Genomic DNA, 26792 nt, shown 5'->3' on the forward strand with positions numbered 1-26792 from the left:
CTAAAGACACAGGAACAGAGTCTGGGTGAGTCTTCATCAGGGCCTGGTTTCCCCAGCAGTGCTTAGGCCACCTGAGGCAGCAGTAAGGAAGAAGGCAGGCGCTCCAGGGTGGGGTTGACCTTGTGGGTGGAGCAGAAAGACAAGGAGACCCACGGGCAGGTGGTGCTGATCAGAGAGACAGATGAGCCTGTCCCAGGCTGGTCCAGAGAGGACGGGCTTCTCGGCTTGGCCGCAGTGACAGATGGTCAGAATGGGGTTGAAGAGCAGCTGTTTGGGGGTAAAAATCCCAGTCAGGCTGAAGCTTGGCTGGGAGCTCATACCGCAGGCCTTCTCCGCATTCTCAGCTCTCACACTTGTGGTCTGGACTGTTTGCAAGGACCCTAAGTCCCTGACCTGGAGCCAACAGAAGTTTTCTGAGCTGCCAGTATGACTCTCCTGCTGGATAGGCCAGAGCCCCACAGACCTGCTCTCCAGGGCCCTTGCTGTCCAGGCTCAGGAGCTGAGTCTTTGAGACCCATGAGGTTTAGAAAAATATGGGTCTGGAGGGTCAGGTTTTGTTCTTGTTTCTTTAAACAAAAGAAAGTGGCCATACAAATAATTTAAATAGCTACCCTTCGCTGAAGGAGGGAGCATGGAATTCCACAGAGCACTCCCTGAGCGTGAGCCGCGCAGTGACTCCCTCCCGAAGCTTACCTAGGAGGGCAGGGGCGGCCGTGCGATGGAGAGGAGACCTGCCGGACCGCCTGCCTCGGCCAGGGGACCAAGGCCAACGGCATCTTCAGTCGCGCGGAAAGCCTGCACCCTGATGTGAGGTCATGGGACGGGCACTGCGCTCTGGCTCCCCTCAAACCCATCGCCCCACCTCAGTAAGAGGAACAACGCCTGCCGGACCCAGGAGCGGGGGCTCCGCAGCCTCCCTGAGCCGCCCTCCCGAGAGCCCTCCCGGGCGTCACAGGCAGAAGGGTCTGAGAGACAGTCCAGCCCAGGGGGAGCCTGAGGAGACGCGATGGCCAAATGTTAGCGGGATCCGGGGTGGCATCCGGGACAGAAAAGCTAAGGCAATGGAAACCAGGTGTGGGCTGCAGTCAGTAACAGCGTGCCTCTGCTGGTTCATCACTTGTGACAAGCATTCCGTCCATTCTAGTATGACTTGTCACTCATGGGAAACTGAGCATGGGATATATGGGAACTCTCATTATTATATCTGTAATTTTTCTTTAAATCTAAAAAAATAAATTTTTATTTTAAGTGGCAAAACTGAGTGAGGCTGTCTGCTGGGTTCCCCCAGCACCGTGGGCGGAGCCGGCACAGCTGCCATGAGGAGCTCAGCCTCGCTGTGGCTTGGCCTGGCTGTAGTTTTTACTTGCTCATTGTAACCTTCTGCCAATGGGGGGAAGTGAGCAAAGCTCGGCGGCAGGGCGTGGGTCTTGGTCTTCCACACAGCTCTGTTTCTGCCCAGGGCAGTGCCCTGTTTGTGGTCAGTGCCCCTTGCGTGGCGTGTGCTTGGGTCCGTTGTGGTCGTGTTGGTGGCTCTCTGCGCCTCCTCCTGGCTCCTCCCCTGCAGAGAAAGTGCAGGGCTCCTTCCCCCTCTGACCCTCAGCCTTTGCTCCTCTCTGACCTACTATGCTCAGTCCCCTGTGGGTATCCAGTGGGTCGCTCCCAGTTCTGAAAGTTTCACAAAGAAGGGGTGGGGACATGATGCTTGTAACCTGGGATTTGTTTGGTGAGAACTCGGGTTTTTGCAGCCCGTGACTTCCCCAGACTTCAGCTGATGATGCATCACAGTGGGGCCGCTGCCGAGGGGAGCCTGCCGGCGTGGCGGGGCTGTGGAGGCGGTGCCGGGGCTGCCGCCCCTCTTGGTGCCGTCCTCTCCTTGGGCCCCCCACCCGGCGCAGGATGGGGAAGGTGAGAGGAGCTGATGCAGGGTGGCCGGGCCCCGCAGGCTCCCCCGCACTGGGGAGGGAGGTGGTGGGAAATGCTGCTCTGCTCTTCCACTGGTGACCGCCCTCCTCCCCTGCGCAGACCCAGGCGCCCTCAGAGCCCCACTGAATGGCCGTCTCCAGTGGGCGTCATTGTTGTTGCTTTGGTGATTGGTTCCCCAGGATGCAGTCAGTAGCACAATGTTTCTTTTTAAATAACTTTTTATTACAAAAGTAACGTTTATTTTTTGCCAAAAATGTACAAGTTTGTCCCAGAAGTGTAACAAATAAACCATTAATACAGACTGTAGCCACTGATCTGTAGCTCCACTCCCTGCAGGCCCTGGCTCTGGCTGCCCGTGTGTTTTCTCGCGTCTTGCTCGTCTCTGACGGTGCTCCCCTGAGCCCGGCCGGAGGCAGGAGGGCATGGCCCTGCTCGTGCTCCCGCTCGCGCCCCCGTTGGTTTACCATTGCGTCCGTGTTCCCCGCAGGACACAGCCTGGGCTACGGCTTCGTGAACTACGTGACCGCAAAGGACGCGGAGAGAGCAGTGAACACGCTGAACGGCCTGCGGCTCCAGTCCAAAACCATTAAGGTAAAGCGCAGCCCGCCCCGCCTCACTTCTCCCTGCCCTGGGCTGGTGCCCGGGCCGAGCCCTTCTCGCCTCACCCTCACTGTCAAGGGCCCCAGCCGCACCTCCGCAGCCTGGTGCTTCCGGGGCACCTGGGGAGCCTCCTGTCTCGGGGTTGAGGCCTTGCCTGTCAGGTGTGTGTTGAGCGGAGACTGTCCCAGGCCTCATGCTGTGGCTTATGGCTTCCTCAGCCCCGCCAGTACAGGGAGGGTCCCCTTGAAGGACATATACACAGGGGCAGCCCCCTTGCCCCGCCTGTCCCACGTCCGGCTGCGACGCCCCCACCCTCGTGCAGCCCCAGGCCCTGGCCCTGCCGCTCCGGCTCACTGCAGTGGCTCCGCTGCCTCGCCCCTCTCGCCCCTCGCGGCCCCTGTAGGCAGCGGTCACTTAGCACACGCTTACTGAGCACACGCTTACTGAGCACCCGCTGCGTTCCAGACACTGAACAAAGCAGACAGATTCCGTGCCCTCGCAGGGCCATGTGCGTTTTCTCGGCGCACCCCTGCCCTGCCTGGCAGGCCTGCGCATTGTGGCAGGCACCTGTGGTTGTGCCCTCGTTCTGCCCAGTGACACCAAGAGGCCATGTTTGCCCCTACGTTAGGGTCTCAGGCCACTCATCACATTGGTTTTGTGACCGTCAGAGAGAAAGTTCCGCACAGTCCCCACCTTCTGGAGCACACGGTTCCATTTCCTCCCCTTCCATCTCCCAGCCTCCTCACTTGGTTCTGACCCCACTGGATGTGACCGAGTCCCACTTCCCCAGATTGTCCTTTTATGGGCAGAAGGGCTTCTTCCCAGCTGCCCTTCCCCAGCAGGAGTGGGACCTTGGACCTATCCCTCCTGGCGTGCAGGGTCTACACTGCTTTTGCTTTTTCTTCAAAGGCCTTTTCTTTGAAGAAAGCACCAAAATCATTTTCTTCCCATCAGCCCCTGCAGCCACCCCTCGTCACCTCTAGTGCACACACATACCATCTCATCTAAGCCACTACAGAAGTTCCTTTTAGGCTCTTTTCAGGTTTGCAAAACACAAAGGCCTGGAGTCATTTAATATTGAAGAGTTCAGTGTGGCACTCAGGGCTCCCCTAACACCCATGGGCCCCACCTGGGCTCCCGCGGCGAGCTTGCCTGTTGGCAAATGGGTGTCCCGCTGCCAGCAGCACCCAGCTCTCTTGCCCACCACCCCGGGGCTCCTTACAGGCAGGTCTTGTTGCCAGCCCAGCCCATCATCCAGAGAAGCATAAGACCTCGGTAGGAGGACAGGTAGCAGAGTTGGGTCCCTGCCCTGCCGCCAACCAGCTGTGGGCCCTCAGTCACTTGCTTCGTAAGATAGGAACACTGTTCTTGTGGAGACACAAGGGCCAGGTGAGAAAACACTGCCGGCTCTCACCTCGTTGCCTGGCCCACGGGCACCTGCCAGCAAATGCTGCCACAGGTGACGCATGTTTGTGTGTTCTCCCACCATAGGTTGGCTTTTTCTCACCCCCAGATTTAATACCCTCCCTCAATGCCTTGGCCACATACCTGCCCTAACCCCAGAAAGCGGTTTTGTTTTCAAGGTGTCATATGCTCGCCCGAGCTCAGAGGTCATCAAAGATGCCAACTTGTACATCAGCGGGCTCCCCAGGAACATGACCCAGAAGGATGTGGAGGACATGTTCTCTCGGTTCGGGCGGATCATCAACTCCCGGGTCCTTGTGGACCAGACGACAGGTACAGCTGTGGCCGGGGATGCGCGGTGAGGTGTTCCTCCAGGCCTAGGGCCGAGTTTTCTAGGGAAGACCAATCATGTTTGAATTTAAATGTTGTTAGTTGTTCTACCAGCGAAGACAGAATTGAAGTGAGATGACATTGGCCTTTGTTTGATGAGAAAGAGGCCTGAAAGAGTCCCCGCATCAGGCTGGCATTTTATGGTGAAAACGCCAAGGCGTCCTGGCACCGAGACACACGTTCCCTCAGACACCCGATGGCCTGGCCTGGTCTGCGAAGGGGGTTCAGGGTTTGGGCCTCTTCTTACTGCAGGACGTGGTGTGCCATGTGCCAGTCTTACCTCCCGGTCCAGTTCTTTTTATTCCCCCGAAGCTACCAGGATGACCGTTTCTCACTTAGATGCCCCACCCAGAGCTCAAAGGTGGTGACTTCCTCTTGCCGATCATCCCGGCCCCTCTCAGGTCAGGAAGTCAGCCGCCTGGGCTCTGGGCTGTGCATGAAGCAGTCGGGCACAACCGAGCTGAGGCTCCGCACACCCCCTGGGGAGCAGCCCTGGGCGGGGGGCGGGGGGCCGGGTAGGCAGGAATCCAGTTCCGGGCCTCCGTGCGGGGAGCGGGGAGCAGGGAGCAGGACTCTGCTAACAAACCCGAAAGGAAGCTTCTTGTTCACAGAGCTCAGAGAAGCTGGTAGAATTGTCTGCATTTGATTTTTATCTTCCTCCAACACAGAGTACTCACCACCCCCTTGTCTGTGGTATTAAAATTAATGTTGGGCCCTGGCTGGGTGCCTCAGGTAGCTGGAGCATTGTCCTGTGCCCCAGAAGGTTGAGGGTTCCATCCCTAGTTGGGGCGTGCACGGGAGGCAACTGATCGATGTTTTTCTCTCACATGGATATTTCTCTCATCTCTTTCCCCTCTTCCCCCTGCCTCTCGCTCTAAAAAATTAATAAACACATCCTCAGGTGAGGCTTTAAAAATAATAATAATAATAATAATAATAATATTGGATAGTTAGGTTACAGGAAGTCATACCTCTGAGGTGAGCCCCCCTTTGCAGAGTAGACCCTGGAGAGGCAGTGGGTGGGGGCACACACAGTTTTCCACATTCCCGCCCCCCCGCCCCCCTCCCGTGCGCCCCCGCCCTCGGCCCCCCCCGGTGCTCTGTGCTTCGGGACAGGCAGCCTTGCCCCTGTTCTCCCTTTTCCAGCCCTGGCTGTGGGAGCTGAGATTGGTGCCTGTTGAGGCCTGGCCTTGAGAGGAGTGGACAGTTGGAGTCCCCCAGGGGCCTGAGGAGGAGTGGCTTGTGGTGTATGGTCCACAGGCTCAGGTCACTGGCGTTTCATGGGAGCCCTGGGCACCCCGGACGTGTGGCGGACGCCTGTGCGAGCAGCAGGGTGTGCTGGCGGGATAGGGGCCCTGCCCCGCCCTGGCTGCCTGCTTTCTTCTTCCCCTCCTCTCTAGTGTAGGGGGTGGGCTGGAGGCGGGACACAGTTCACTGGGGATGCCCGCCCCCGCCGGCCGGCCGGCCCCAGACGAGTTTCCTTTGGTTCCTAAAGCCCCCCTTGAGAGAGAGCAGTCCCATCGGCGGGTCGGTGCACGGGTTGGTCCCCAGCCCCACCTGTGTAGGAGTAGGAGCGGGCCGTCCAGTGCTGCTGAGAGTGGCCTTGCTCTCTGGGGCTGGGGCCCGGCCACCTCGAGGAGACGCCCCTGGCCACCAGTTTTTGTGTCACTTCTGTAGACAGCTCCCTCAGCCATTTGTGAGGCTTTTGCTTCCTTTCTCTCTGCAAGACTTCTCTCCTAGAGCGTTAGGAGCACCCCAGGGCTGCCCCCAGCTCAGCTGTGACCCCGGGGGTGTCCTGGACCCTCCCTCTCCCTCAGGCCTCCCTGCCAGCCTCTGCCTTCAGTAAAGGGACGGGAGTCCGCACCCCACACCTTTCTCCATCCTGGAACCCTCGAAAAGGACGGGAAGGGAGGGAAGAGAGGCTCCCTCCCCCATTCCTGCTTCCTGGCCTGGGGCTAGAATTAGAAAGGAGAAAGGTGAGCCCCCTAGAGCTGTAGGCTCCTCGTCTTCCCCCTGCTCTGGAGAGGCCGCCCCCTGGGGCCGCTCTGCCGGTGCCCCTGGAGCCCGGGGAGGCCTGGGCGAGAGCGGCCGGCAGCCCCGCCTTCACAGGCATGCTCTTCAGGGGCGAGGGCGGGGGGCACTCAGGGGCCTGCACAGCCTGAGCTGGCAGAACTTGGTTTTTTTAATTTCTTTGCTGCTTCATTCACTTTAACTGTGAACTTTATAGTTTACTCCTCTGGAGACTGTGCCATTTATTGGTCTCTGCTCTTAATTCTGAAAAGCACTAGTGGGCTCTGACCCACGAGGCTCAGTTGGTCGGGCGTCGTCCCGCAGAGCAGTTCCCAGTCCGGGCGCGTGCCCGGGCTTGTGGGTTCGGTCCCAGTCAGAGGCTCTTCAGAGCGGCAGCCTATAAATGTGTGTCTGACGTCAACGTTTCCCTCTCTTTCTCCCTCCTTTCCCCTCTGTCTCAAAATAAATAAATAAAGTTTTTAAAAAACCCACGAAAAGGGAAGAAGCCACAGAGCTATCTTGAAAAGTATACGTACATTCACCCAATATGTGAATTAATGCTCCCTTGTGTTAACTAACATTTTTTTGTTTTTATTTTTATTTTCTTTAAATAACATTTTCTTTCTCTCTCTTTGTTAAAAAAAATAATAGTTTTGTCCATTGCACTCCCTAAGTTTTCATTTGAAAGTCACTTTGCAAAACCGAACAGGAACACCCCACTTGCACACACACTCTCTCCGCCTGATCAGGAGTCTGTATAAATAGAATGAGCTGTCTCCCCACAGGAGCCAGCCAGCTCCAGCCTTCAGCATCGTTTGCCTACAGTGAGATTTTGTTCAGGTTTCCATCTGTCTAAGCTGTTTTTCATGCCCTTTAAGAACACATATAAACAGCATTTCTAGGTGTTTTTTTGAATTAAAATTGAAAACTAAGCTCAAGTTCTAGAATTTCCTGGGGCACGCATGTGAGTTGCCTGACTTGACCTCACTAATCCACTGGGTGGGTATGTCTGTGTTAAATTTCCGTTTAAAGAGCTATGGAGCCACTGCCGGGGCGGCCGGAGCTGCTGGGTGACCTTGGCGCGTGAAGTGCTGGGGGCGGGGACGCTTCCCCGTTACGGCGCTAGCGTGTGCTCTGGGCCTCCACACGGGACGTCCACCACAGGTTGCAGTTGTCAGCAAAGAAACTCGGCACAGGGCCCCTGACTGTCCACTGCCCGTTTCATGGGCGCCCACGGCGCCTCATCCAGGTCAGGCCCGAACGTGGGATTCCAGGCCCGGAGGGGTCCGCCGTGTCTTGCAGTGACACTTGTCATCTCAGCACCCCACCCGATCGCTGTCCCTGAGCCTCTCTGTGCCCCTGCATGGTCTCCAGACCAGTCGGGGAGACCCATGCCCCATGCGTAGTGCCCATTCTGGGGGCAGTTGGTGGGACCCCAGGAGGAATGGTAAGGACAGGTGCTGGAATGTGGGAGCAGAATGGGTTTTTTTTTGTTTTATTTATTTTCTTACTGATTCTAGAGAGAGGGGAAGGGAGGGAGAATGAGAGGAAAAGAAGCACTGGTGCGCGAGCGAGACATCCATCAGCTGCCTCTCGTGCCACCCCAGCCAGGACCCGGCTCCCAGTCCAGGCACGTGCCCTGACTGGGAGTCAGACCTGCGGCATTTCGGTGTGCAGGACAGTGCCTGAGCGAGTGAGCCGCGCCCGCCAGGGCTGTCCTGCTTTCCTCAGTGTCATCCTCCATGTGCAGAAGGCCTTTGTCTACAGAAGAAAGCATGACTTAGGACAGCCGGTGAAGCAGGCAAGATGAGTGTCTAGGATAGGGCTGTCAACCGCAGCCACCCACCAGTGACACCCAGGACTCCAGCCCAGTGACGTCACCCTCAGACTGGCCCTCGCTGTCACCTCTCCACTACACTTGGACCTTCACGTTTGGCCCCCATTTCTTCTCCTCAGGAGAAGGAGCCAGGCTCTTCTGTGGCTCAGAAGTCCCTCACCCCAGCTCCACCCCGCTCCTTGAGTTCTTCAAGGGCCAGGGTCTGCTCATCGCCCCCCCAGACCCAGAATGGGGATGGACCAGGAGGCGTGGGCAGCGGGGCCCTCCCCGCTGGTTTGCTCGGGTCTCACGCCCACGCCAGCTGACCAGACGCCTTTCGCAGCTGGGCCTTGGGTCTCAGGCAGCCTGGTCCTGGGCGCGCGTTCCTGCTTGGCCAGCGGAAGCGAGGGCAGGCACCCTCCCGAGGCAGGTGGGAGTCCCAGCGGGGGTCCCTGGCCCTCCCCATGCGGGAGCAGGACCGGCCGTGAAGTGGGCCTAAGGCAGTAACTCCCAACCTGCCAGGGGGCCTGCGGGGCTGCCAGCACTGCTGCGTGTACCTGGTCAGTTTAAGGAGAGAGAGGGTGTGGCCTCCCTTAATTCTGAGGGCAGTTTGGAGCCCAGGAGGTGACAGGGCCTTACAGGGGTGAGGGAGGTGGTGGCAGCAGGAATGGGCTGTCCGGGTGAGGGCTGGTTCCTGGCCCTCCACGCCTCTCGAGGGCGATGGTGAAGGACGAGCTGGGCACCACACAACCAGGGACTCTGCCAGCTGCTGGAAGGGCAGTGAGGCCAGGTTGCCCCTTGTTCGCGACTTCACAGCCGGCCCCCAGAGGCACGGCAGCGGCTTGGGCGCGTGGGCAGGGCAGTGTGGCAGGGCAGCAGGGCCCTGGGCCCGAGCCCAGGCAGCGCTCCTCACCCCGGCGCTTCTGGGCTCCCCACTGCAGTGGGCACTGGTTCTGAGTAGTGGCGGGGCCGGGGGCGCGAGTCCTCCTTTGTAGCTGTCTCTCTGGGGTGTCTGTCCTCAAAGTATCTTTTGGCACCAAGAAACTCAGAAGAAAGTTTGAAACCTTAATCTTTTATTAGTCCTTTTTTTTGATTTGTTCATTTGTTTCCATATTTAGGTTTAATTTTTGTTAATCTCATTAACCAGACATCCATTTTGAACCACAGTAGACTGACTGACTTGACTTTTGCTTTTCAGTTTTAAAAATATCCTTGCATTTTTCGCCCTAACTCCATTTTTGTTGGTTTGTTAAAAAGGTTTGTCCAGAGGGGTTGCGTTTATCCGGTTTGACAAACGTTCGGAAGCAGAAGAGGCAATTACCAGTTTCAATGGTCATAAACCCCCAGGTTCCTCCGAGCCCATTACAGTGAAGTTCGCGGCCAACCCCAACCAGAACAAAAATATGGCCCTGCTCTCCCAGCTGTACCACTCGCCAGCTAGACGGTTCGGAGGCCCTGTGCACCACCAGGCACAGAGATTCAGGTGGGTCAGGAGGGCCGTGCTGTCAGCTCCCTGCCAGCCTCTTCCCACCGCGGCCCAGTGCTCGGAAAGCTCTTAGGGCCGCACTGGCTGGGTAGCCGCATGCAGGGGGAAGCACTGGGCCCGTCCGACTAATCGCATCGGAAGGCTGCGCTCAGAATCACTTCATGTCTCCATCATAAAGGTATCTGTATGAAAGCCTTGTCTTTCCAACCGAGTGTTGTCTGTAATTGGAATCAACCAGGTGGTGCCCGCTCCCAGCAGCTACTGGGAGAGCAGGCGATAGCGCTAGCGGCACGAGGGTGGAGCCATGAGTGTGAAAGATCATTCCTCCTCTGTGAGCAAGAGAGGCGGCCTTCGGGTTGCTGAGCGAGAGCTGTTTTCCTTCCAGAGTTTCTAAACGGGCTTTAGACACTTGATCATCAGCCCTAAGACAGCCCTTTCTCACCCACCTGCCTCGTGAAGAAATTTTGGCGCCTAAACACTATACGCCCTCTGTTTAGAAGCCCTGTCATAGAAGTGAACAGTTTTCCTACGTCCCACAGTCTTTCCATATCGAAAATGATTCCAGTTGCCAGGACCTAGTGAGACAGGGGTGGTTTGAGCAAGTAACCTGGCCTCCAAAATCGGGTGTATTGCCCCTCACCAGTCACGGCATCTCCACTTAGGGGCCATTTTGTTCCATTTTTGTCAAAACCTCGAGAAATGGCATCAAGGCTTACTCAGGTATGTTAAGAGTTTTTCTCTGCAGCTTGGCAGGTTCCCCATCTTTGTTTCAAGCAGTGAAGTTAGGTGCAGCCCTGCCCGTTTCCACAGATGCTGTTTAGTGAGGTTTTGTTTTCACCGCCCGTTAAGCCAGAGCTCTTGGCTCTGTCGGGGTCTAGAGCCCGTTAGGGGACAAAGGCAGGGGATGCCCATAGGCAGAAGGCAGCCTGGAGGTGGATCCGTGTGGATGTCAGAGAGCATAACCCACCTCGCTGCCTGTTGGGCGAGGTTGGTCGCTCTGGAAAATCAGGGGCGGCTGGAGGAGGGGGGGGTGCCTTGGTCTCAGCAACAAGGAGCAGGAAAGAATGGGGAGGCCAGAGGAGCCGGAGTGTTGGCCAGGCAGGCAAGGGTCACGATGGCCAGAGGAGCAGGACAGAGAGGCAGAGGATGTGGCGGCGGGGGGAGGGGGGCGGGGGAGGCGGGAGGGAAGCCTCCCCGCCGAAGGCAGACTGAGGTAAGAGGAAGAGAGAGAGACCCAGAAGAGGAGAGAGTGCCTCCATTCCTCTCACACTGGGGGAGCCCCAGACAAGGAAGGTCAGTCATCCTTCTGTGCCATCAGAGAAAATAGTCTCAGGATGAAAGAAATCAGCTCCAGTTACTGGAGAAAAACCAATTAACAGTGGTTCTTAAGAATGAGAATCATGTCACTTAAAGGCAATAAAATAGTACCTCAAATCATTGTCAGTATAATAGCTACATAAAGAGGTTAGCTGTAGGAAGTCGGGCCCACATTGGTACCCTACAAAACTCAGAGGAAATGAGGTCCTTTTAAGGGGTCCTTTTGGAAGTGGGAACCCCATTTCAGCGCTGTTGGGGTCTGACTGTCACCCAGACAGACGCGAGGTCACTGGCCAGCCCCCAGAGCCATTTAACCAGCCCAGGCGTCCCGGTGCGGCTGTGTAAGATCACTCGCCAGGCCAAACAGTGGCAGCCGGTGTGTCTGGGTTCCCCCATACCTGTGTCGAATGCCACCCTTGGTTTGGTTGTACTGCGGGGTTCTGGTCGCCCTGTCTGGGGTCACGTCTGGTCAGAGCAGGAATCTGTTTAACGGCCCTGGGAGGTGCCCGCTTACCGCTAGGCGAGCCCTGCGGCGTGGAGCCCTGCTGTAGGTTTGAGCAGACGGTGCTGCCCCGTTCGTGCCGTGTGGCCTTGCGATGCTGCGCCCTCACATTTTTTTGAATTGACCGGAGACCATGACTTTAATTTGTGAGCCACCTAGAGGGCCAGCCTGGCTTCAGTTACAATTTTATCACCTGCTTTAATCTTTACTGCCATGGCCACACGTGGGTAGAAGGCTTAGTTTGATGTAACCGAATGTGTCACTTTAGAAAGGGCCCCACGCATTCTTGGTACAGCTTAATGAGCCTGCAGTTCAGCCCCGGCCCTTCCGGGCTGTTAGGAACCAGCCGTGCACAGTTGCCAAGAGCTGTGGCGAGGAGTTCCCCTGCCCCGGCAGTGGCCCCCACAGTGGCGTGTGTAACCAACCCCTGCGCTGTGAGCCCTTGGAGATAGCGGGTCATGACCCAAGGAAGGTGCAAAATTTGGAAAAAGAAGAAAAAGATGCAGGCCTCCCCAGCACACACACAGTGTGAGGAAAGCATTTCCACCAAGGTAGCCTGAGGGTGCAAGAGCACCTCAGAGGGCGGGGAGAATCTTCCAACATTTAGAATTTGGGGAGCGTGGAAATGACCAACAGCCCCCTGCCACACACACCCCCACCCTGCGGGAGGGGTGAAGGGAGCTGCAGGCCCGCCACCAACAGGCCATCGCTGAGTGAAGTCGGCTGAGGCTCCGACCCTCCGGACGCCACACGTGTCTCCTCAGAGTCCACCGCCTCCCTCAGCCACCATGCTGAATTCCTCGCAGTGACAAAGAAGAAACCTTGTTGCTGCGTGGGGGGTGTGCCAGCCTTGGGACTCCAGTCCTGGCTGAGGAGAGAGGGAAGGGCCTGGGCCGGGCCTGCTGCTCCCGGCCCGCTCCCCCGGTGATGTTGGCGTGCCGGCCCCCACTGACCGTGACCTTGACCTGAATGCTGTGCTCTCTGTTTGCTAGGTTCTCCCCTATGGGTGTAGATCACATGAGTGGGCTTTCTGGTGTCAATGTCCCAGGCAACGCGTCTTCGGGCTGGTGCATCTTCATCTACAACCTTGGTCAAGATGCTGATGAGGGAATCCTCTGGCAGATGTTTGGCCCCTTTGGCGCAGTCACCAATGTGAAAGTGATTCGCGACTTCAACACCAACAAGTGCAAAGGCTTTGGTTTTGTGACCATGACAAACTATGAAGAAGCCGCGATGGCCATAGCAAGCCTGAACGGCTACCGCCTGGGGGACAAAATATTACAGGTTTCCTTCAAAACCAACAAGTCCCACAAATAACTCACTCATGCTTTTTTTGTACGGAATAGATAATTCAGAGTGAAGAAGTTGAAACTTTTTTGTTAGTGTACAACTCATTTTGCGCCAATTTTCACAAGTGTTTGTCTTAGTCTAAATGAGAAGTGAAAAGGTTTTTATACTCTGAGATGCAACCAACATGTTCAAATGTTTGAAATCCCACAATGGTAGACCAACTTTAAGTTTCTTAAGTTATTTCCTTTAAAATATATATTAAACAGACATCTGAGTCGCCTGCGTTGACCCCCCAGTCCCTCGGGATGCGGTGAAACTGAAGCATGCTTTAACTCCTGAGACTGTCTGACACCCCTTTCACTCGGTGTCTCCGCAAACTGGATAAAACAAAGTAACGGCCTTTGAGTTTTCATTTTTAATCTAAAAATGTTAGACAGATGCTGAGTGTGCGTTTTCTCAACTGCTTCAACATTTTAAGCGATTCCTGCTTTGGTTGACACGAAATTGCTTCCCCAAGCAGGTCCCATTGCCACCTCCTCTTCACTCAGCCCCGGGCTCTGCCGAGTGGTCCTGGCATTGGCCTTGGGCCCATCTGTCGCGGGCTGCCACCGGGGAGGGGGCCGCTCGCCAGGCCAGACCCTCCAGGGGAGGACACGGTGTTTCCTAAGGCCAGGCATCAGTGGGAACGGACCAAAGAGTTTCAGGGAAACTCCATATATTCCCGAGTCAGACCTAAGCCCAGGCACGCGGAAGAGGTGTTGCTGCTCGGACACCCTGAGCCCCTGCCCACACGCTGCATGCACGGTGCCCCACACGTCGGATGTTGTCGTTCGCAGCCATCTCTCCAGGTTCCAAGAGCATTTACCATAGCTCGAATGCATAAGATAGCTCTATTTTTAATAACACAAACATTTGAGCATTGTATTTCTCGCATCCCTTCTCGTGAGTGCTAGACTTCTCTGTTTTAGTCGGATTTTGTTTTGAAACTTTGCTTTCATATGAACACTCAGCAGAAAAGTACTTACTTCTTGCCAATTATCTATTAACAGAAAAAACCCCTTTGATTTGTAGTTTAAAAGATTAACCCTCAAAGTTCTCTTCATAATTGCTTTGACATTTTGGGTTGTTCTGTTCTGTTAATTTTCTTTTGCTTTTTTGTGTTTTTTGTTTTTACTTTTGCATTTAAGACCATTAAATTTGATTTTGTTTTGCTCAAATTTTGTTTTGTTTTTTATTTTACCTTTTCTTTCTTTTTGGCTAGGTGAGGCACAGACAGCCTAGCATTCAGGGAGGACGTATAAGATCTTAAGAAACAAATACTTGCCTCAAGACAAAGCATTTACAGCTCTGTGATGTCGGGATGTGCGGTCACAGATGGTGTTTTTCACAACGGGGAGCCAGCCGGGAGAGTGTGAGAGGGCCTGAGAAGTGGCCGGGGCCAGGGCTCCAGGCAACTCCTAAGGAGCATGATCCGATTTTTATAAATAACTAGTGTACAGAGAGAATAAAAAGCAAGATAACTTAGTACCAGCAGTTTTTAACTTGACATGAGACTAAAACATAATGATCGGCTGTTTTTTAGTTATCAAGATCATGGAATTGCAGCAGCATTTATTTGTCTGTCTGTCTGTCTGTTTATTTATTTATTTATTTATTTATTTATTTAAGTGGGTGGGGCAGGTCGGTGTTCTGAGAAGCCCTTGATAAGTTGAAGGCTGTCTGTCCCCGCCCTGTCACCCCCATGCCCTGTGGAGGGCTGCTAGCCACCTGCATCATCCTTCCCACATGTGAGAAGGTGCCGTGTTCTTTTCCCACTAAAGGCCAAGTTCATGCCTTGGGGCCTTGTCTTACAAGTTGGCCTGTGCCACAGAGGGCCGCCTCCCTCCAGCACAATCTAGGTCCTAAGTCAGAGGCAGCTGGCATGCCTCCTCCTAGAGCCCAGAACACAAGGAGGGTCCCCGCTCTGTTGCCCCAGAGTGCTCCTCACCCTAGGACTGGGATGTTTTTCTGGAAAGTATGCCTTTCCGGCTGTGTGACCGTGGGCCAGCAGCCTCTCAGAGGTGAGAGTCCCAGTTCTGAAACTGACCCTCCAACCTCCTTGTGGACCCATGTCCCTGGCGGCCTCGCAGCTGGCGCCCCAGCCTCCCCCAACCCCTTCCCACCATTTGGACCCGATTGATGGTTCTGATGCTGGCCCAGGTGAGAAGGAGATGTGAAGTGCTGTGAGCCTTTGAAAGCTGCCTGAAGTTGCTCAGGTCAGTAGAATTCTCACATTACGTAGTCACCCCGCCTTCTGGCCAAAACCCCAGTGGGTTTCTTGGGAGTTTGGATGTGCAGGTATGTGGCAGGATTCTGCTTTTGACATGTTTCTCCTAAAAAGCAGTTGACACTCCTGCCTGGGTGCCGGGTCCTTGCTCTGTGTCCATGAAGTTCATTTCATCTCCTCCAAGCTTGTTTGCAAAAGGAGAATCCTTTTTTTAAAGTCACAGTCTAAAAGAAATCTTTTAAAAAGCTTTGCATGGATCGATCATATTTGTATTTCACAAAATGAGTGCTCTTATTTGGGAATTCAGTGAAAAGGAATTAAGAGTAGGTAAAGTTAATTTATCAGAAGTTTAGTTTGGTACATAAATACCAGGGCTTTGATTGAATTCTCTTGGCCTGTGTAACTCACCCTAACAGTTGTAGGCTAAGCAGCTCTGAACTTGTGAACCTGGTTCCAGTTCAGTTACCTGTTTTTCACCCTTGGCTCTGTCCCTTAGTGTTCACTGTAATGTGCTAGGCTGTGATTTTCTGCACTGGCTGTGCCTCTCATCAGCAGATGGTGCTGGGTGAGCTCCGCCTTCCTTGATCAGAGGGTTAGCCTTTCCCTTGTCCAAGAGCTGCCTTAACCTTTGAGAGCGTGCCCTAGGTGTCAGTGCGGGGCACCGGGTCCCAGTGCTGCGCCAGGCTGCCGTGGAAGCGGCCCCTCGAAGCGGGCAGCTGAGAGGGCCCCGCTGGCTCAGACAAGCAGAGGAATCTCCTGAGACCGTGACAGGCACCACCTTATTCCAGGGTCCTCCACACGGGGGCCGTTGCCGGGCCTGAGTCCGCTGTCGGTCTTGAAAATCAAAGTTAGCGTTACCCGGCTGTCCTATTTCATATCCAATTCAGCCTCATTGTATTTTCCTCTGCTTCTTGCAGCCTTCCTGGGTTGGGTGAAAGAGTGAGAATAAGCTGCCCCGCTCCCGCCCCAGCCCTGCACCTGCACTTCTCCCACCGTCCCAGGGCTAGGGCCCCGCTCTCCCTCCCATTCATCAGACCCCCCAGGCCGGCCACACCTGAGGCCACCAGTGCTTTCTGCTGCGTGGCCTTGGTGACGGACCCCTGGTGACGACGGCGGCAGCGCCCGGGCCCCAGATCTTCCGCAGGGTTGAAGGTTCTAAACCTTTTGATGCGCCTCTGACTTCTGATGATTGTAGTGTCTACTTTTCCACAACCTTTTGGTGACATAGTCCAGTTTTCTGCTTAGTCATTTTTAAAAAAGAAAACACTTGTAAGTCACTGCCAGGCCCTGTCTTAGGCAAGCCGATGGCCTGAGCCGTGATGCTGAGAGGGCTGCGTCGCACCTCCCCCTCTCCCCCCGCCAAGAGAAGGCTTGTCCCGGGGTCAGGACCACCTCTTCTCGTGCAATGTTCTGTTTACAGTGGCTCGCTGGGGGGGGGCGGGGGGCGGGGGGAGCTTTCCTGGCCGATCCCCACGTTGTACAGTAGGCGGGTAGACATTTTGTATATTAGTGTTTTAAGTTACTGATTTGTTTTATATAAGATACTTTATTTTTCAGATACCATTTTTCATTTTAACTTTGTTTTTACATGGGTTTGTTTTCAATAAAGTGTGACACTGCTGTCCAAAAGTCAACAATAAAACGAAGCCCATTGTGTTATTTTGAGGATGCTTATGTAACTAGCTTTTTTTTTTTTTTTAAGTTTTCGGGGGGGAGCCCTTCTCAGTTTTCCATCTCCCCATTTGCCTTTTTATCCTTGTGAATAAATGTTCTTTAGTGTTTTAAGAGGAAAAAGCAAACCTAGATTTTGATAATTCAGAAGATTTCAGATTAATAAAGAAGCTTTGAAAGAAGACCATTTTTCAAAATTTTAGTGAAGTGTGAATATTTTTTGTCAATGGCTTTCTCAAAGAGAATGAAACTTTTGCACCATTTTCAGAGTTTTTATAGAGATGCCAAATTGATATATTTACATGTAATGGAAACATGAAAAAGTTTTATTAAACAATTGTTCATAGCTGTGTAGACATTTTAATTCAGTTTCCAAAGCTCTCAAAGCTTATTTTTGGAGTACAGAGTGATAATGGTTTGGGGTGTTGACGAGTCCCGACATTCGATTGCTCAAACACTCAGCCCTCCCCGCAGGTGCGAGGTCTGTGTTAAGCCCTGCGTGTGACTGCAACTGGAGCTCTGTGCTGTTTTGGTAATAAGTGAAGCGGGGTCGCTGAGACGCGGTGCTGTAGGGGGATGGTGCACACCGTGTCGGCAGCCGGCGCTGGCGGAGCGCCCGGTGAGCTCGGGCTGCTGTCCACCGAGCTTTCCCGTGTGCCACGCATGGCCTGCATGCATGCAAGGAGGGAGGGGTCCTCGGGCAGCCCCGCTGGGGGGCCGCGGAAGGCGCGGGACTTGCTTTCTGACAGCTCGCCCACAGACCTCCGCCTCTCCCTGGGCTTTGCTCCCTCCCCTGGACACACACACACAAGCCATCCCCTCCTCCAAGACTCGCTGCCCCTCTTCTCCAGGTTCAGATGTGCTCGGGCCTCCTGCATTGTCTCTGGGAGTTTCCTGCCCTCCTGCTCCTCACACCTGGGCCCTGTGGCCCACAGGAGTTGTCATCTGACACTAGCTTCCTTTGGTGAGGGGGAAGCAAATTCTTACCCAGAGGCAGGATGTAGCACAAGGGTCTTGGGTTGGAATCCTGGCTCTGCCCTCTCCCCGTTGTGCACTGGGGACAAGACACTGTCGACTGTCCAGACCTCAAGTGTCCCCGTCTGTGAAGCGGGATCCGTGATGCCCACCTGTAGGATTCTTTGAAAAGGAAACTAGATCAAGTAGGTACGACACTTACCACAGCCGCTCTGCATCCAAGAAGCGTCCAGAAGCGTGGTTGGGGTCAGCAGAGAGCAGCAAGCCCCCACGCTGCTCCACAGCCTGTGGGCACCACCGAAACCTGTAGATCGGCCTCTTCTAAAGTCATGGTTTTCTTTTGTGTCTGTGTGTGTCCTGTAGTTGTGTGTTCATCTCCCTTTTCCCAGATCAGGTTCAACAGGCCGTGACTTCTGGGGAAGCGTCAGAATAGTCAGTCCATGTCTGTCACGGGGCATGTGCGTCCCGCCTGGGGAGGAGGGTGCACCTTCCAGCAAGAGGCGCATCAGGGCATCCCTAGCGTGCCCAGACCCAGGGGCCATCTCCGGGGCTCCTGGGGTTTCTGGGTAGCTGCTTGGGTGTAGAGAGTCCCGCGTGTTGTCTCACCTGTGCACTGAGAAGGGACCTGGGTGTCAGCCCTTCCCAGTGCGTCAGAGCAGGGCTTCTTGGTCCTCGGTACGTCCTCCTTCCCCTGGTGGCAGGCGGGGGGAGGCCCCGTGTAAGAGCAGTTCGTCTTCGGCATGTTCGGGGTGGGCCTGAGACTCTGCATTCCCAGCCCACCCCAGGCACTGCCCACACACCAGGGACTCACTTTGAGAAGCAGGAGGTGTAAGAAGGTGCCTCAGTTGGGCGAGCATTTTAACAAAGCCTTGCTGCCCATCTCCCCTGCGATGCCAGGGACGGCCTCTGAGCCCTGGGAGGCCGAGCCATGCGCTGGCTGACCAGCTCTGGCTGCCAGACCGACAGCCTAGCACAGGCGGTTTTCATGTTGGAGGCTCTGAGGGCCTAACCCCTGCATTCCTATGTCTTTGGGGTTTTTTGGTTTAATTTCAATAATTTCCTAGCACAATCTGAAAGGATTTCAGTAAGAGAAGGGAAAATCATGGTTTGTGTTTAACAATGAGCAGGACCCAGTTGAGATGTGAGGGTTTGCTGGGCGGGGAGGGGCCCAGTGAATCTGCCCTGTCCTCCTACCCCTGGCCGGCCACCCCCGCTGAGCAGGACCGGGGTGGCATGGATCGCCAGCCTGACAAGGGGCATCCGGGCTTCCCGCCCACCCCTGCCACAGCCTCGGGGTGCCCCACGGGAGTCCTGCGGTGGAAGCCAAGCCGGCCAGGGAGTCTGGATCCCAGGGGAAGGACTGCTTTGCCCACCTGTATCCGCCTGTCAGCGGTGAACACATTTTATCCCACCCAGGGGTCCAAAAGAACAGACCAAAGACCCTTCTCCCCCGTGTGTGGGTGTGCTGAGTGCCGGGGCTGCCGGGCAGCAGTGGCCCCGGCGTGGCACTGACAGAAGCGACCAGGAAGCAGCTGAAGGAGCCGCAGGCAGTGGCGGCTGCAGTGGGCACTGTCAGGCGTGAGTTGCACTTCGCACTCCAAGGAGCACAGTGTGCGTGACAGGCGCACCGGCACCACGAGGGGGTGTCACTGTGGCTGCGCAGGTGCCCGCCCTGCAGATGACACCCCGAAGCCTCGCCAGCTGGGGACGGCCCACAGGGCACTGGTGATGGTCTCCCCACCGCGGGGCGGAGAGCGTTCTGGGCTTGGGCCACCCTCTAGTTTTGTGCCTCTGAAGCTGTCCATTTTGGGGTTCAGTTTGGGATGGAAAGTTGGGGTGAAGAGGTGTAGTGTTTCCTGCAGGCGTGACCACACAGGTGGGAAGGGGAGCCCACGGGCACATGCCAGGGGGCTCGGACCTGACCCCAAGTTTTCCCAAGGGCCTTCAGGCCCCCCCAGAGCAGTTGCGGGCACCTCTTGAGCCCCTGCGGCGTGAGCAGCCAGCCAGCTCCTTCCCGATGCGGCCTCCTGGGACAGTGTCCTCGGAGGGGCCCTCACAACCTGCCACCAGGACTGGCACAGACACGCAGGGCCTCCCTTCCAGAGAGCACTCGGAGGTCGGAGACGGAGGCCGCAAGGCACTAAGCTGCGTGCAGGCCCGAGTGCGGGTCCTGCGTGACTGCTCGGGTCGCATGCCCACGACGCCAGGCGCGCCAGCCACCCACCTCTGATCAGAAGTTTTCAAGTTGTCTTTGGGTTTCTTGGAGACTCTGGCATTTTAAAATCCACCTTTCACCTTTATTCCAAGGAGTACATTCCGCCCTGTTGGTTTTCTCAAGTTGAAGGAATTGATGCAGGGCCCGAAAAGTCCGTGTGGCAGTATCTGGGACCCGGGGTACAATGGCCTGGGTCCTGAAGGAAACTGCAGCTTAGAGAGCCACACGGAGCGGGGCTGGCAGTGTGGCCAGGGCTGGGGCAGGTCCCTGAGGGGTCCTTTCCAAGTTGGAGGGACCCAGGATGAGGTGCAGGCAGAAACTGGGCCGGGGAGTTGTCAGGGAGCCCGGCTGGTGGCTCAGCTGTGAAGGCCCTTTTCTCTCTGTCAGGTGAGGCCTTGTGGAGAGGCCTTGCGGGCAACTGTGTAAAACACCCACCCCGACCCACGCCAGAGGGATGGCTGCTGGGGAGTGCAGGGGGCACAGGGAGAGCAAGGCTCCAGGACGGTCTGTGCAGGGACTAGAGCCCCAGCACCACCCGGTTCCTCAGGGAAGGCTCTGGAGTCTGGGCAGCCCCAGCCAAAGCCAGTTTTTACCTACAGATGGTTGTCAGCTTTCTCCTGCATTCACATAAGTAAAATTGTTGCATTCCAGGAAGACAGGAAAATGGAGTGATGGGGATGGTCTGACTTGACACGGAATGTGTGGCAGCCAAAAAATTCCTGCGGGGCCCTCGGAGAGCCAGTGCCTGAGCCCCAGCCGCGAGCTCCCAGCAGAGCATGGGCGCTGCACAGAGACCTGGGCACACGCTCCAAAGGCAGGGGCACGTGTGCAGACCTTTCCCTGGGGGGCGGGGGCCGCGGCTGGGATGTCTCTCAAAGGTTCACAAGTCCCCAATGGCCAGAGCTGAGGAACAGGGAGGGCAAGGTGGAAGGGCCTTGAATGCCAAGGTCATGGCAAGGGTGAAGGGGAACTGGTGCTCCTTTCCTTGGGGGCTGTTGCCCCTGCCGGGGAGTGGCCTTGTCCCTTTGCTCATTCTTTCTGCTTAAATTCTGCCTGCTGAGCCGGGGCCGTCGCGGGGCCCAACACATTTTACAGGGCTTTTACAGGGCGTCTGGCAATGGTGTATGCCCTCATGGAGAAGGCACGGGTGAGGGGCACGAGCAAACTGACCACAGTACAGCTGTTTCAAGGTGAAGATGAGAAGCGAAGAAATAAGGGAATCTTTGAAAAGGATGCATCAGAGATGGAGGTAGCATGGCCTGCACAGTGCGCAGAGAGCGAAGATAAAGTCAGGAGGAAGAAGACTGGCTGTGGAGGCATCTGGGGCCCGGACCCATGGAAGGATAAGCACAGACCTTGACTGTGCTTGTAAATAGGCTTCCCGATTCTTTTTTTTTTTTGGGGGGGGGTATTTTTTTTTGACCCTAAAACATTCCACTCACCTGCTTCTGGGATGGAAGAGAAAAATAAAATTGCAGTGTTTCGCAAGTTACTTTTATTTTTTAATCCTTACCCGAGGATATCTTTTTTTTATTGATTTTAGGGCAAGAAGAAGGGGGGTAAAAGAGAGAGAGAAGCATCGATGTGAAAGAGAAACATCAATTGGTTGCCTCCCATACGCCCCCGACCCCAGACTGGGGATCAAACCTGCAAGCTTTTGGGGTATGGATGACACTCCAACTAATTGAGCCACCCAGCCAGGGCTGCAAGTTATTTTTAAACCTTTCAGTTTGAAATTGCACATGAAGATGCAGTCTTAAACATTTTGAATTTAAAAAGACAACGTGTATAAAGTACCACCCTCCCTCTCCTACCCCCTTCTCAGGCCCTTTGAGCCCCGCCCTTGCCCCCCTGCTCCCCGTCCTCTTTGTCATGCAAGTTATATCCTTAAAAATCTGACTGGAAGGGATAGGCCACATGTCAAGGACACCAGTGGAGATGGGACAGGGGAAGGAGGCCACCACTGTCCAAAGTCACTCCTGGACGTCCCCCAGGCAGGCAGGCAGGGCATACACACCCTGCTTGATTCAGTGTGACAGAGACCAGCAGGTTGGGCTACATAATTTGTGGGGCCCTTTGTTCAAAATTAAGAATTTTAGATAAAACGTGGTCGATTCATACAATGGACTATTATCCAGCCTTTAAGAGGAAGGAAATTCTGACCCATACTACATACAATATGGATGAATCTTGAGGACATTATGCTCAGTGAAATAAGCAGTTACAAAAAAATAAATACTATATGATTCTACTTATAAGAGATCTCTACAGGAGTCAGACCCATAGGGACAGAGAGCAGATGATGGGAGTCGGGCTAGGGGAGGGGGAGCCAGTGTTTAATGGGGACAGAGCGTCAGTTGGGGAAGATGGAGAAGTTCTGGAGACGGGCGGTGGGGATGGCTGCACAGCAGTGTGTGTGCTTAATGCCGCTGAGCTGTATGGTTAAAGATGGTTCCAGCGGCAGATTGTATGTTATATGTATTTTACACAATTAAGAATAAAGTTTAGAACTGCTGGTCAAGATGGAGGCGTAGGTAGATAGGCTTTGCTTCCTCGCACAACCAAAGGGAGGACAACAATAAATGTAAAAAACAAAAAACAAGCAGAACTGCCAGGAAATCGAGCTGTATGGAAGTTTAACAACCAAGGAGTTAAAGAAGAAATATTCATTCAGACAGGTAGAAGGGGCGGAGATGGGCAGCCAGAACAAAGAGGACACAAGACCAGGCAACAGATCGGGCGGGCAAGGCGGCAGCTGGCAGACCAAGCAGGCCCACATTCGTGAGCAGGTAAGCCAGGAGGAGCAACTGGGGAGCGAGACAGACTGCACAACTGAGGGTTCCAGCACAGGACACTAAAGACTCAATTCTTCTAGCTGTAAAAAGTTGGGGTTGTGGTGGCAAACTCCTAACCTCACAGGAGAGTTCACTGGGGAGACCCATGGGGTCCTACAACTTGTGCAAACCCACCCACCCAGGAATCAGCACCAGAAGAGCCCAATTCACTTGTGGGTAAGAGGCATCAACTGAAAGTAGACAAGAGCTGAGCAAGCTATATTGTTCCCTCTCTGACCTCGCCCCCACAGCGCCACAACATAACCAAGTGGGTTGCCCCGCCCTGGGGAATACATAAGGCTCCACCCCTTACACATAATGTGTGCTCCAAGAAAAAAAAAAAATGGTCCAAATGAAAGAACAGGTCAAAATTCCAGTAAAACAACAAAGCAATGACAAGATAGCCAACCTATCAGATGCAATGTTCAAAACACTGGTAATCAGGATGCTCACAGAAATGATTGTGTACAGACACAAAATAGAAGAAGTGAAAACGATGCAAAATGAAATAAAAATATACAGGGAACCAACAGTGTAGGGAAGGGAACTGGGACTCAAATCAATGATTTGGAACAGAAAGAAATAAACATTCAACCAGAACAGAACAAAGAAACAAGAATTCAAAAAAACCAGGAAAGTCTTAGGAACCTTAGGGACAACTTTAAACGTTCCAATGTCTGGATCATAGGGGTACCAGAAAGAGAAGAGGAAGAGCAAGAAATTGAAAACTTATTTGAAAAAATGAAGGAAAACCTCCCCAATCTGGCAAAGGAAATAGACATGCAAGCCCAGGAAGCTCAGAGAGTCCCAAAGAAATTGGACCCAAGGAGGAACACATCAAGACACATCATAATTAAATTACCCAAGATCAAAGATAAAAAGAACCAAGAGAAAATGAGAAAATTACCTACAAAGGAATTCCCATAGGACTATCAGCTGATTTCTCAAAAGAAACTGCAGGTTAGAAGGGACTGGCAAGAAGTGTTAAAAGTAATGAAAACTAAGGACCTACAACCTAGATTACCCTATCCAGCAAAGCTCTGATTTAGAATAGAAGGGCAGATAAAGTGCTTCCCAGGTACGGTAAAGTTAAAGGAGTTTTCACCACCAAGCCCTTACATGAAATGTTAAAGGGACTTATCTAAGGAAAAGAAGATCAAAACTATGAACAGTAAAATGATGACAAATTCACAACAATCAACAAATGAACCTAAAAAAAACAAAAACAGAAACCCCTACAATAACAAACTAAACGAACAACCAGAACAGGAGCAGAATCACAGAAATGGAGATCACGTGGATGAGTATCATCAGGGAGGGGCAGGGGGGAAAAGGTACAGGGAATAGGAAGCATGATTGGTAGACAAAATAGACAGGAGGAGGCTAAGAATAGTATAGGAAATGGAGAAGCCAAAGAACTTACGTGTACAACCCATGGACATGAACTAAGGGCGGGAATGAGGGGTACAGGGCAGAGGGGGATAAGGGGGAAGGGAAATGGGAGAACTGTAATAGCATAATCAATAAAATATACTTAAAAAAAGAATAAAGTTTTTAAAAATTATTAAGAATTTCAAGACAGCAATGGTAGAGCATAAAAGCACGCCGGGACATTGTGTGTCTGCATGGGTCCCTTTCTTGGGCGGCCACCCCAGAGGCCAACATTGCCCCAATTAGCTGTTTCTTATAGTAGCTGCTGTGTACAGCCAGAACCTTCCCAGTGCAGCCAAGACTCGCTGCCCTTGGTTCTCATGTGGAGAAAAACCTGCTCCTCACAGCTGGTGTTTACAGCACTGGGCAGGTCTGGCCCAGGTCTGTGTATGTGAAAATCTAATACGTGTTTGCTGGTCACCTGTACCTGGAACAAAGAGAAGCAAGATGGCTGGTGATCATGGTCCGAGGGCAGACTCCAGCCTTCCATCCTGTCATGGTGTGGGTGTTGCCCTTCCAAACCTGCAGGGGGAGCTCTACCTCACTTGGCCTGGGGAGGGGAGCAGGTCAGCCCTGGTCCTAAGCCCCTGAAGGTTCCACCTACTCAGGAAGGAGCCAGGTCCCTTTGGGCAGTACATCCAGGACTGCTCCCAGCTTCCTAGATCTACCATTTCACTACCTAGAACCCTTTCTGTCCCGTGGTGGCTGGCTGGCTGGCTGTCAGCTACCTGCGTATCCCCTGCCAGCAGTCCCCACTTCTCTCATGTTCTCATTCTTGGACAGAGCTAGCTTTCCTCTCCCATCACCCCTCATATCATCCATCCCATGTCCCTCCCTCCCCACATGCCTGTGACTAACTTCAGACTCCCCACCAGACTCCTGGCCCTGCCGGAGGGTGGCAGGGCCTGGGCCACTTGTGCGCTGTCCCCACAGTTCACTCATCTTCTGTCTCTATCCTTCCAACCATTCCCTTATTCAATCCATGCATATTCACTGTGTAAAATATTTTAGGCCAGTCAGTCCATCAGCACTGGAATATTATTCAGCCATGAAAAGGAGTGAAGCTCTCACACACTCTACAATGTGCATAAACATAGAGAACATGATGCTCAGTGAGAGAAGTCAGACTCAAAAAACCATACTGTGTGAATCCACTCACATGAAAGTGGACTAGACATTGCCGGAGGCTTGGGGAGGTGGGAGGGAACAGGGAGCAACTGCTTAATGGATATAGGGATTCCTTTTAGAGGGATGAAGACAGATAGAGGTGGTAGTTGCACAACATTGTGAATGTATGAAAGGCCACTGAATTGTACACTTTAAAATGATTAGTTTTCTGTTATGTGAATTTCACCTCAATTAAAAAAACAAAAATCTGCCCTAGCTGGTGCGACTCAGTGGATTGAGCTCTGGCCTGCAAACCAAAGGGTTGCCGGTTCGATTCCCAGTGTAGAGCACATGCCTGGGTTGCAGGCCAGGTCCCCAGCAGGGGGCGCATGAAATTGATGTTTCTCTCCTTCGCTTTCTCCCTCTCTTCCCCTCTCTAAAAATAAATAAATGAAATCTTTATTTTAAAAAAATCTTCTTAGGGGCTTACTGCCAACCGTTTGACATGCACAGTAGACCAGTCGTCCTGCTCATGGATGCTGAGCCCCTGTGGCATCTTCAGTGGTCTGGCCTGCTGAGTGGGTCGTGGACTCTTTCAACAGACACCACCTGAAGGTCTGTGTCTTGTTTGCTAGGGCGGGAGTATGGCACCTCACAGTTCTGGTAGCCTCACTCAGACTTCTGCCTTCATCGTTAGGTGGCACCTTCCCTCTGTCTATGTCCCAATTTCCCCTTTTTATCAGAACACCAGTCAGATTGGATTTGGGGCTCTTCCCACTCCAGTGTGACTTTATCTTAACTAAGTACATCCACAACAAACCTGTCCCTCAAGCAGCTCTCGTTCTGAGGCTCTGGGGGCTAGGACAGTAACATACAAATTTGCGAGGACACAATTCTGCCCTTTACAGTCTCCTGTGTGCCAGCTCTGAGAGTAGAAAGACCGGCCAAAACGACACCATCCCTGCCCTCACAGTGCTCCCCTGCTCATGGTTGTCCACACTGAGAGAGGCACGGGCTTCAGGCAGAAGTGTTCAGAAGGGTGTAAGGCAATCTGACACTGTCTTTACATTCCCAGTTGACACATCTCCTTGCCTGGGGTCTAAACCAGTTAGGATGTCGTTGACGTCACTGGGTGTTCAGTGAACCACATACTGCTTCTTAACAGATTAGAAATTTTTAAAGAGGCAAAACCCAAGACTTGCTGCTTCGCTAAAGACCATTAGAGAAGCACAGGTCTTGTGGGAAAGACACATGTCCATCAGTAACTGAGTGTGCCAGGCACAGGCCAGGAGGGACAGAGGTGGAGCCCAGGCCGGGATCTGGTGGTCCCCTGAGCCCCTCCCTTCCAGACGTTGCTCAAAGGCTGAAGGCATGGGAGGGGTGGGGGCTCCCAACCCCCCACCTCATCGTATCTTAGGATCTGCCATCTCCAGTGGGGATGGTGCCTCCCAGCCCCCAGACCTGCTCCAGCCTTCCTGTCGGACCTTTAGCCGGGCTGTTCCTTCTCTGCATGTTAACCAGGTCTTTTATTTTCCGTATTCTGAGGCTTTGATGT

The 26792-nt window shown here is 53.8% G+C and overlaps 1 protein-coding gene across 2 annotated transcripts in view; it reads left to right on the forward strand.

Moving 5' to 3' along the window:
* The window catches only part of ELAVL1 (ELAV like RNA binding protein 1), a 37230-nt gene extending 20872 nt beyond the window's left edge, over window positions 1–16358 (forward strand). For both annotated transcript variants that reach the window (XM_054583333.1, XM_054583335.1), the window contains exons 3-6: window positions 2411–2514; window positions 4107–4260; window positions 9401–9626; window positions 12441–16358. In XM_054583333.1, coding sequence (XP_054439308.1) covers window positions 2411–2514; window positions 4107–4260; window positions 9401–9626; window positions 12441–12765 — 809 coding nt within the window. In that variant the 3' untranslated portion in view covers window positions 12766–16358. The remainder of the gene's footprint in view (window positions 1–2410; window positions 2515–4106; window positions 4261–9400; window positions 9627–12440) is intronic.
* Window positions 16359–26792: the final 10434 nt, after the last annotated feature.

The sequence above is a fragment of the Pteronotus mesoamericanus genome, unplaced genomic scaffold (genome assembly GCF_021234165.1).
Source record: "Pteronotus mesoamericanus isolate MK-2021 breed Mesoamerican mustached bat unplaced genomic scaffold, CSHL_Meso_final contig_730, whole genome shotgun sequence".
In the NCBI taxonomy this organism is placed as follows: domain Eukaryota; kingdom Metazoa; phylum Chordata; class Mammalia; order Chiroptera; family Mormoopidae; genus Pteronotus; species Pteronotus mesoamericanus.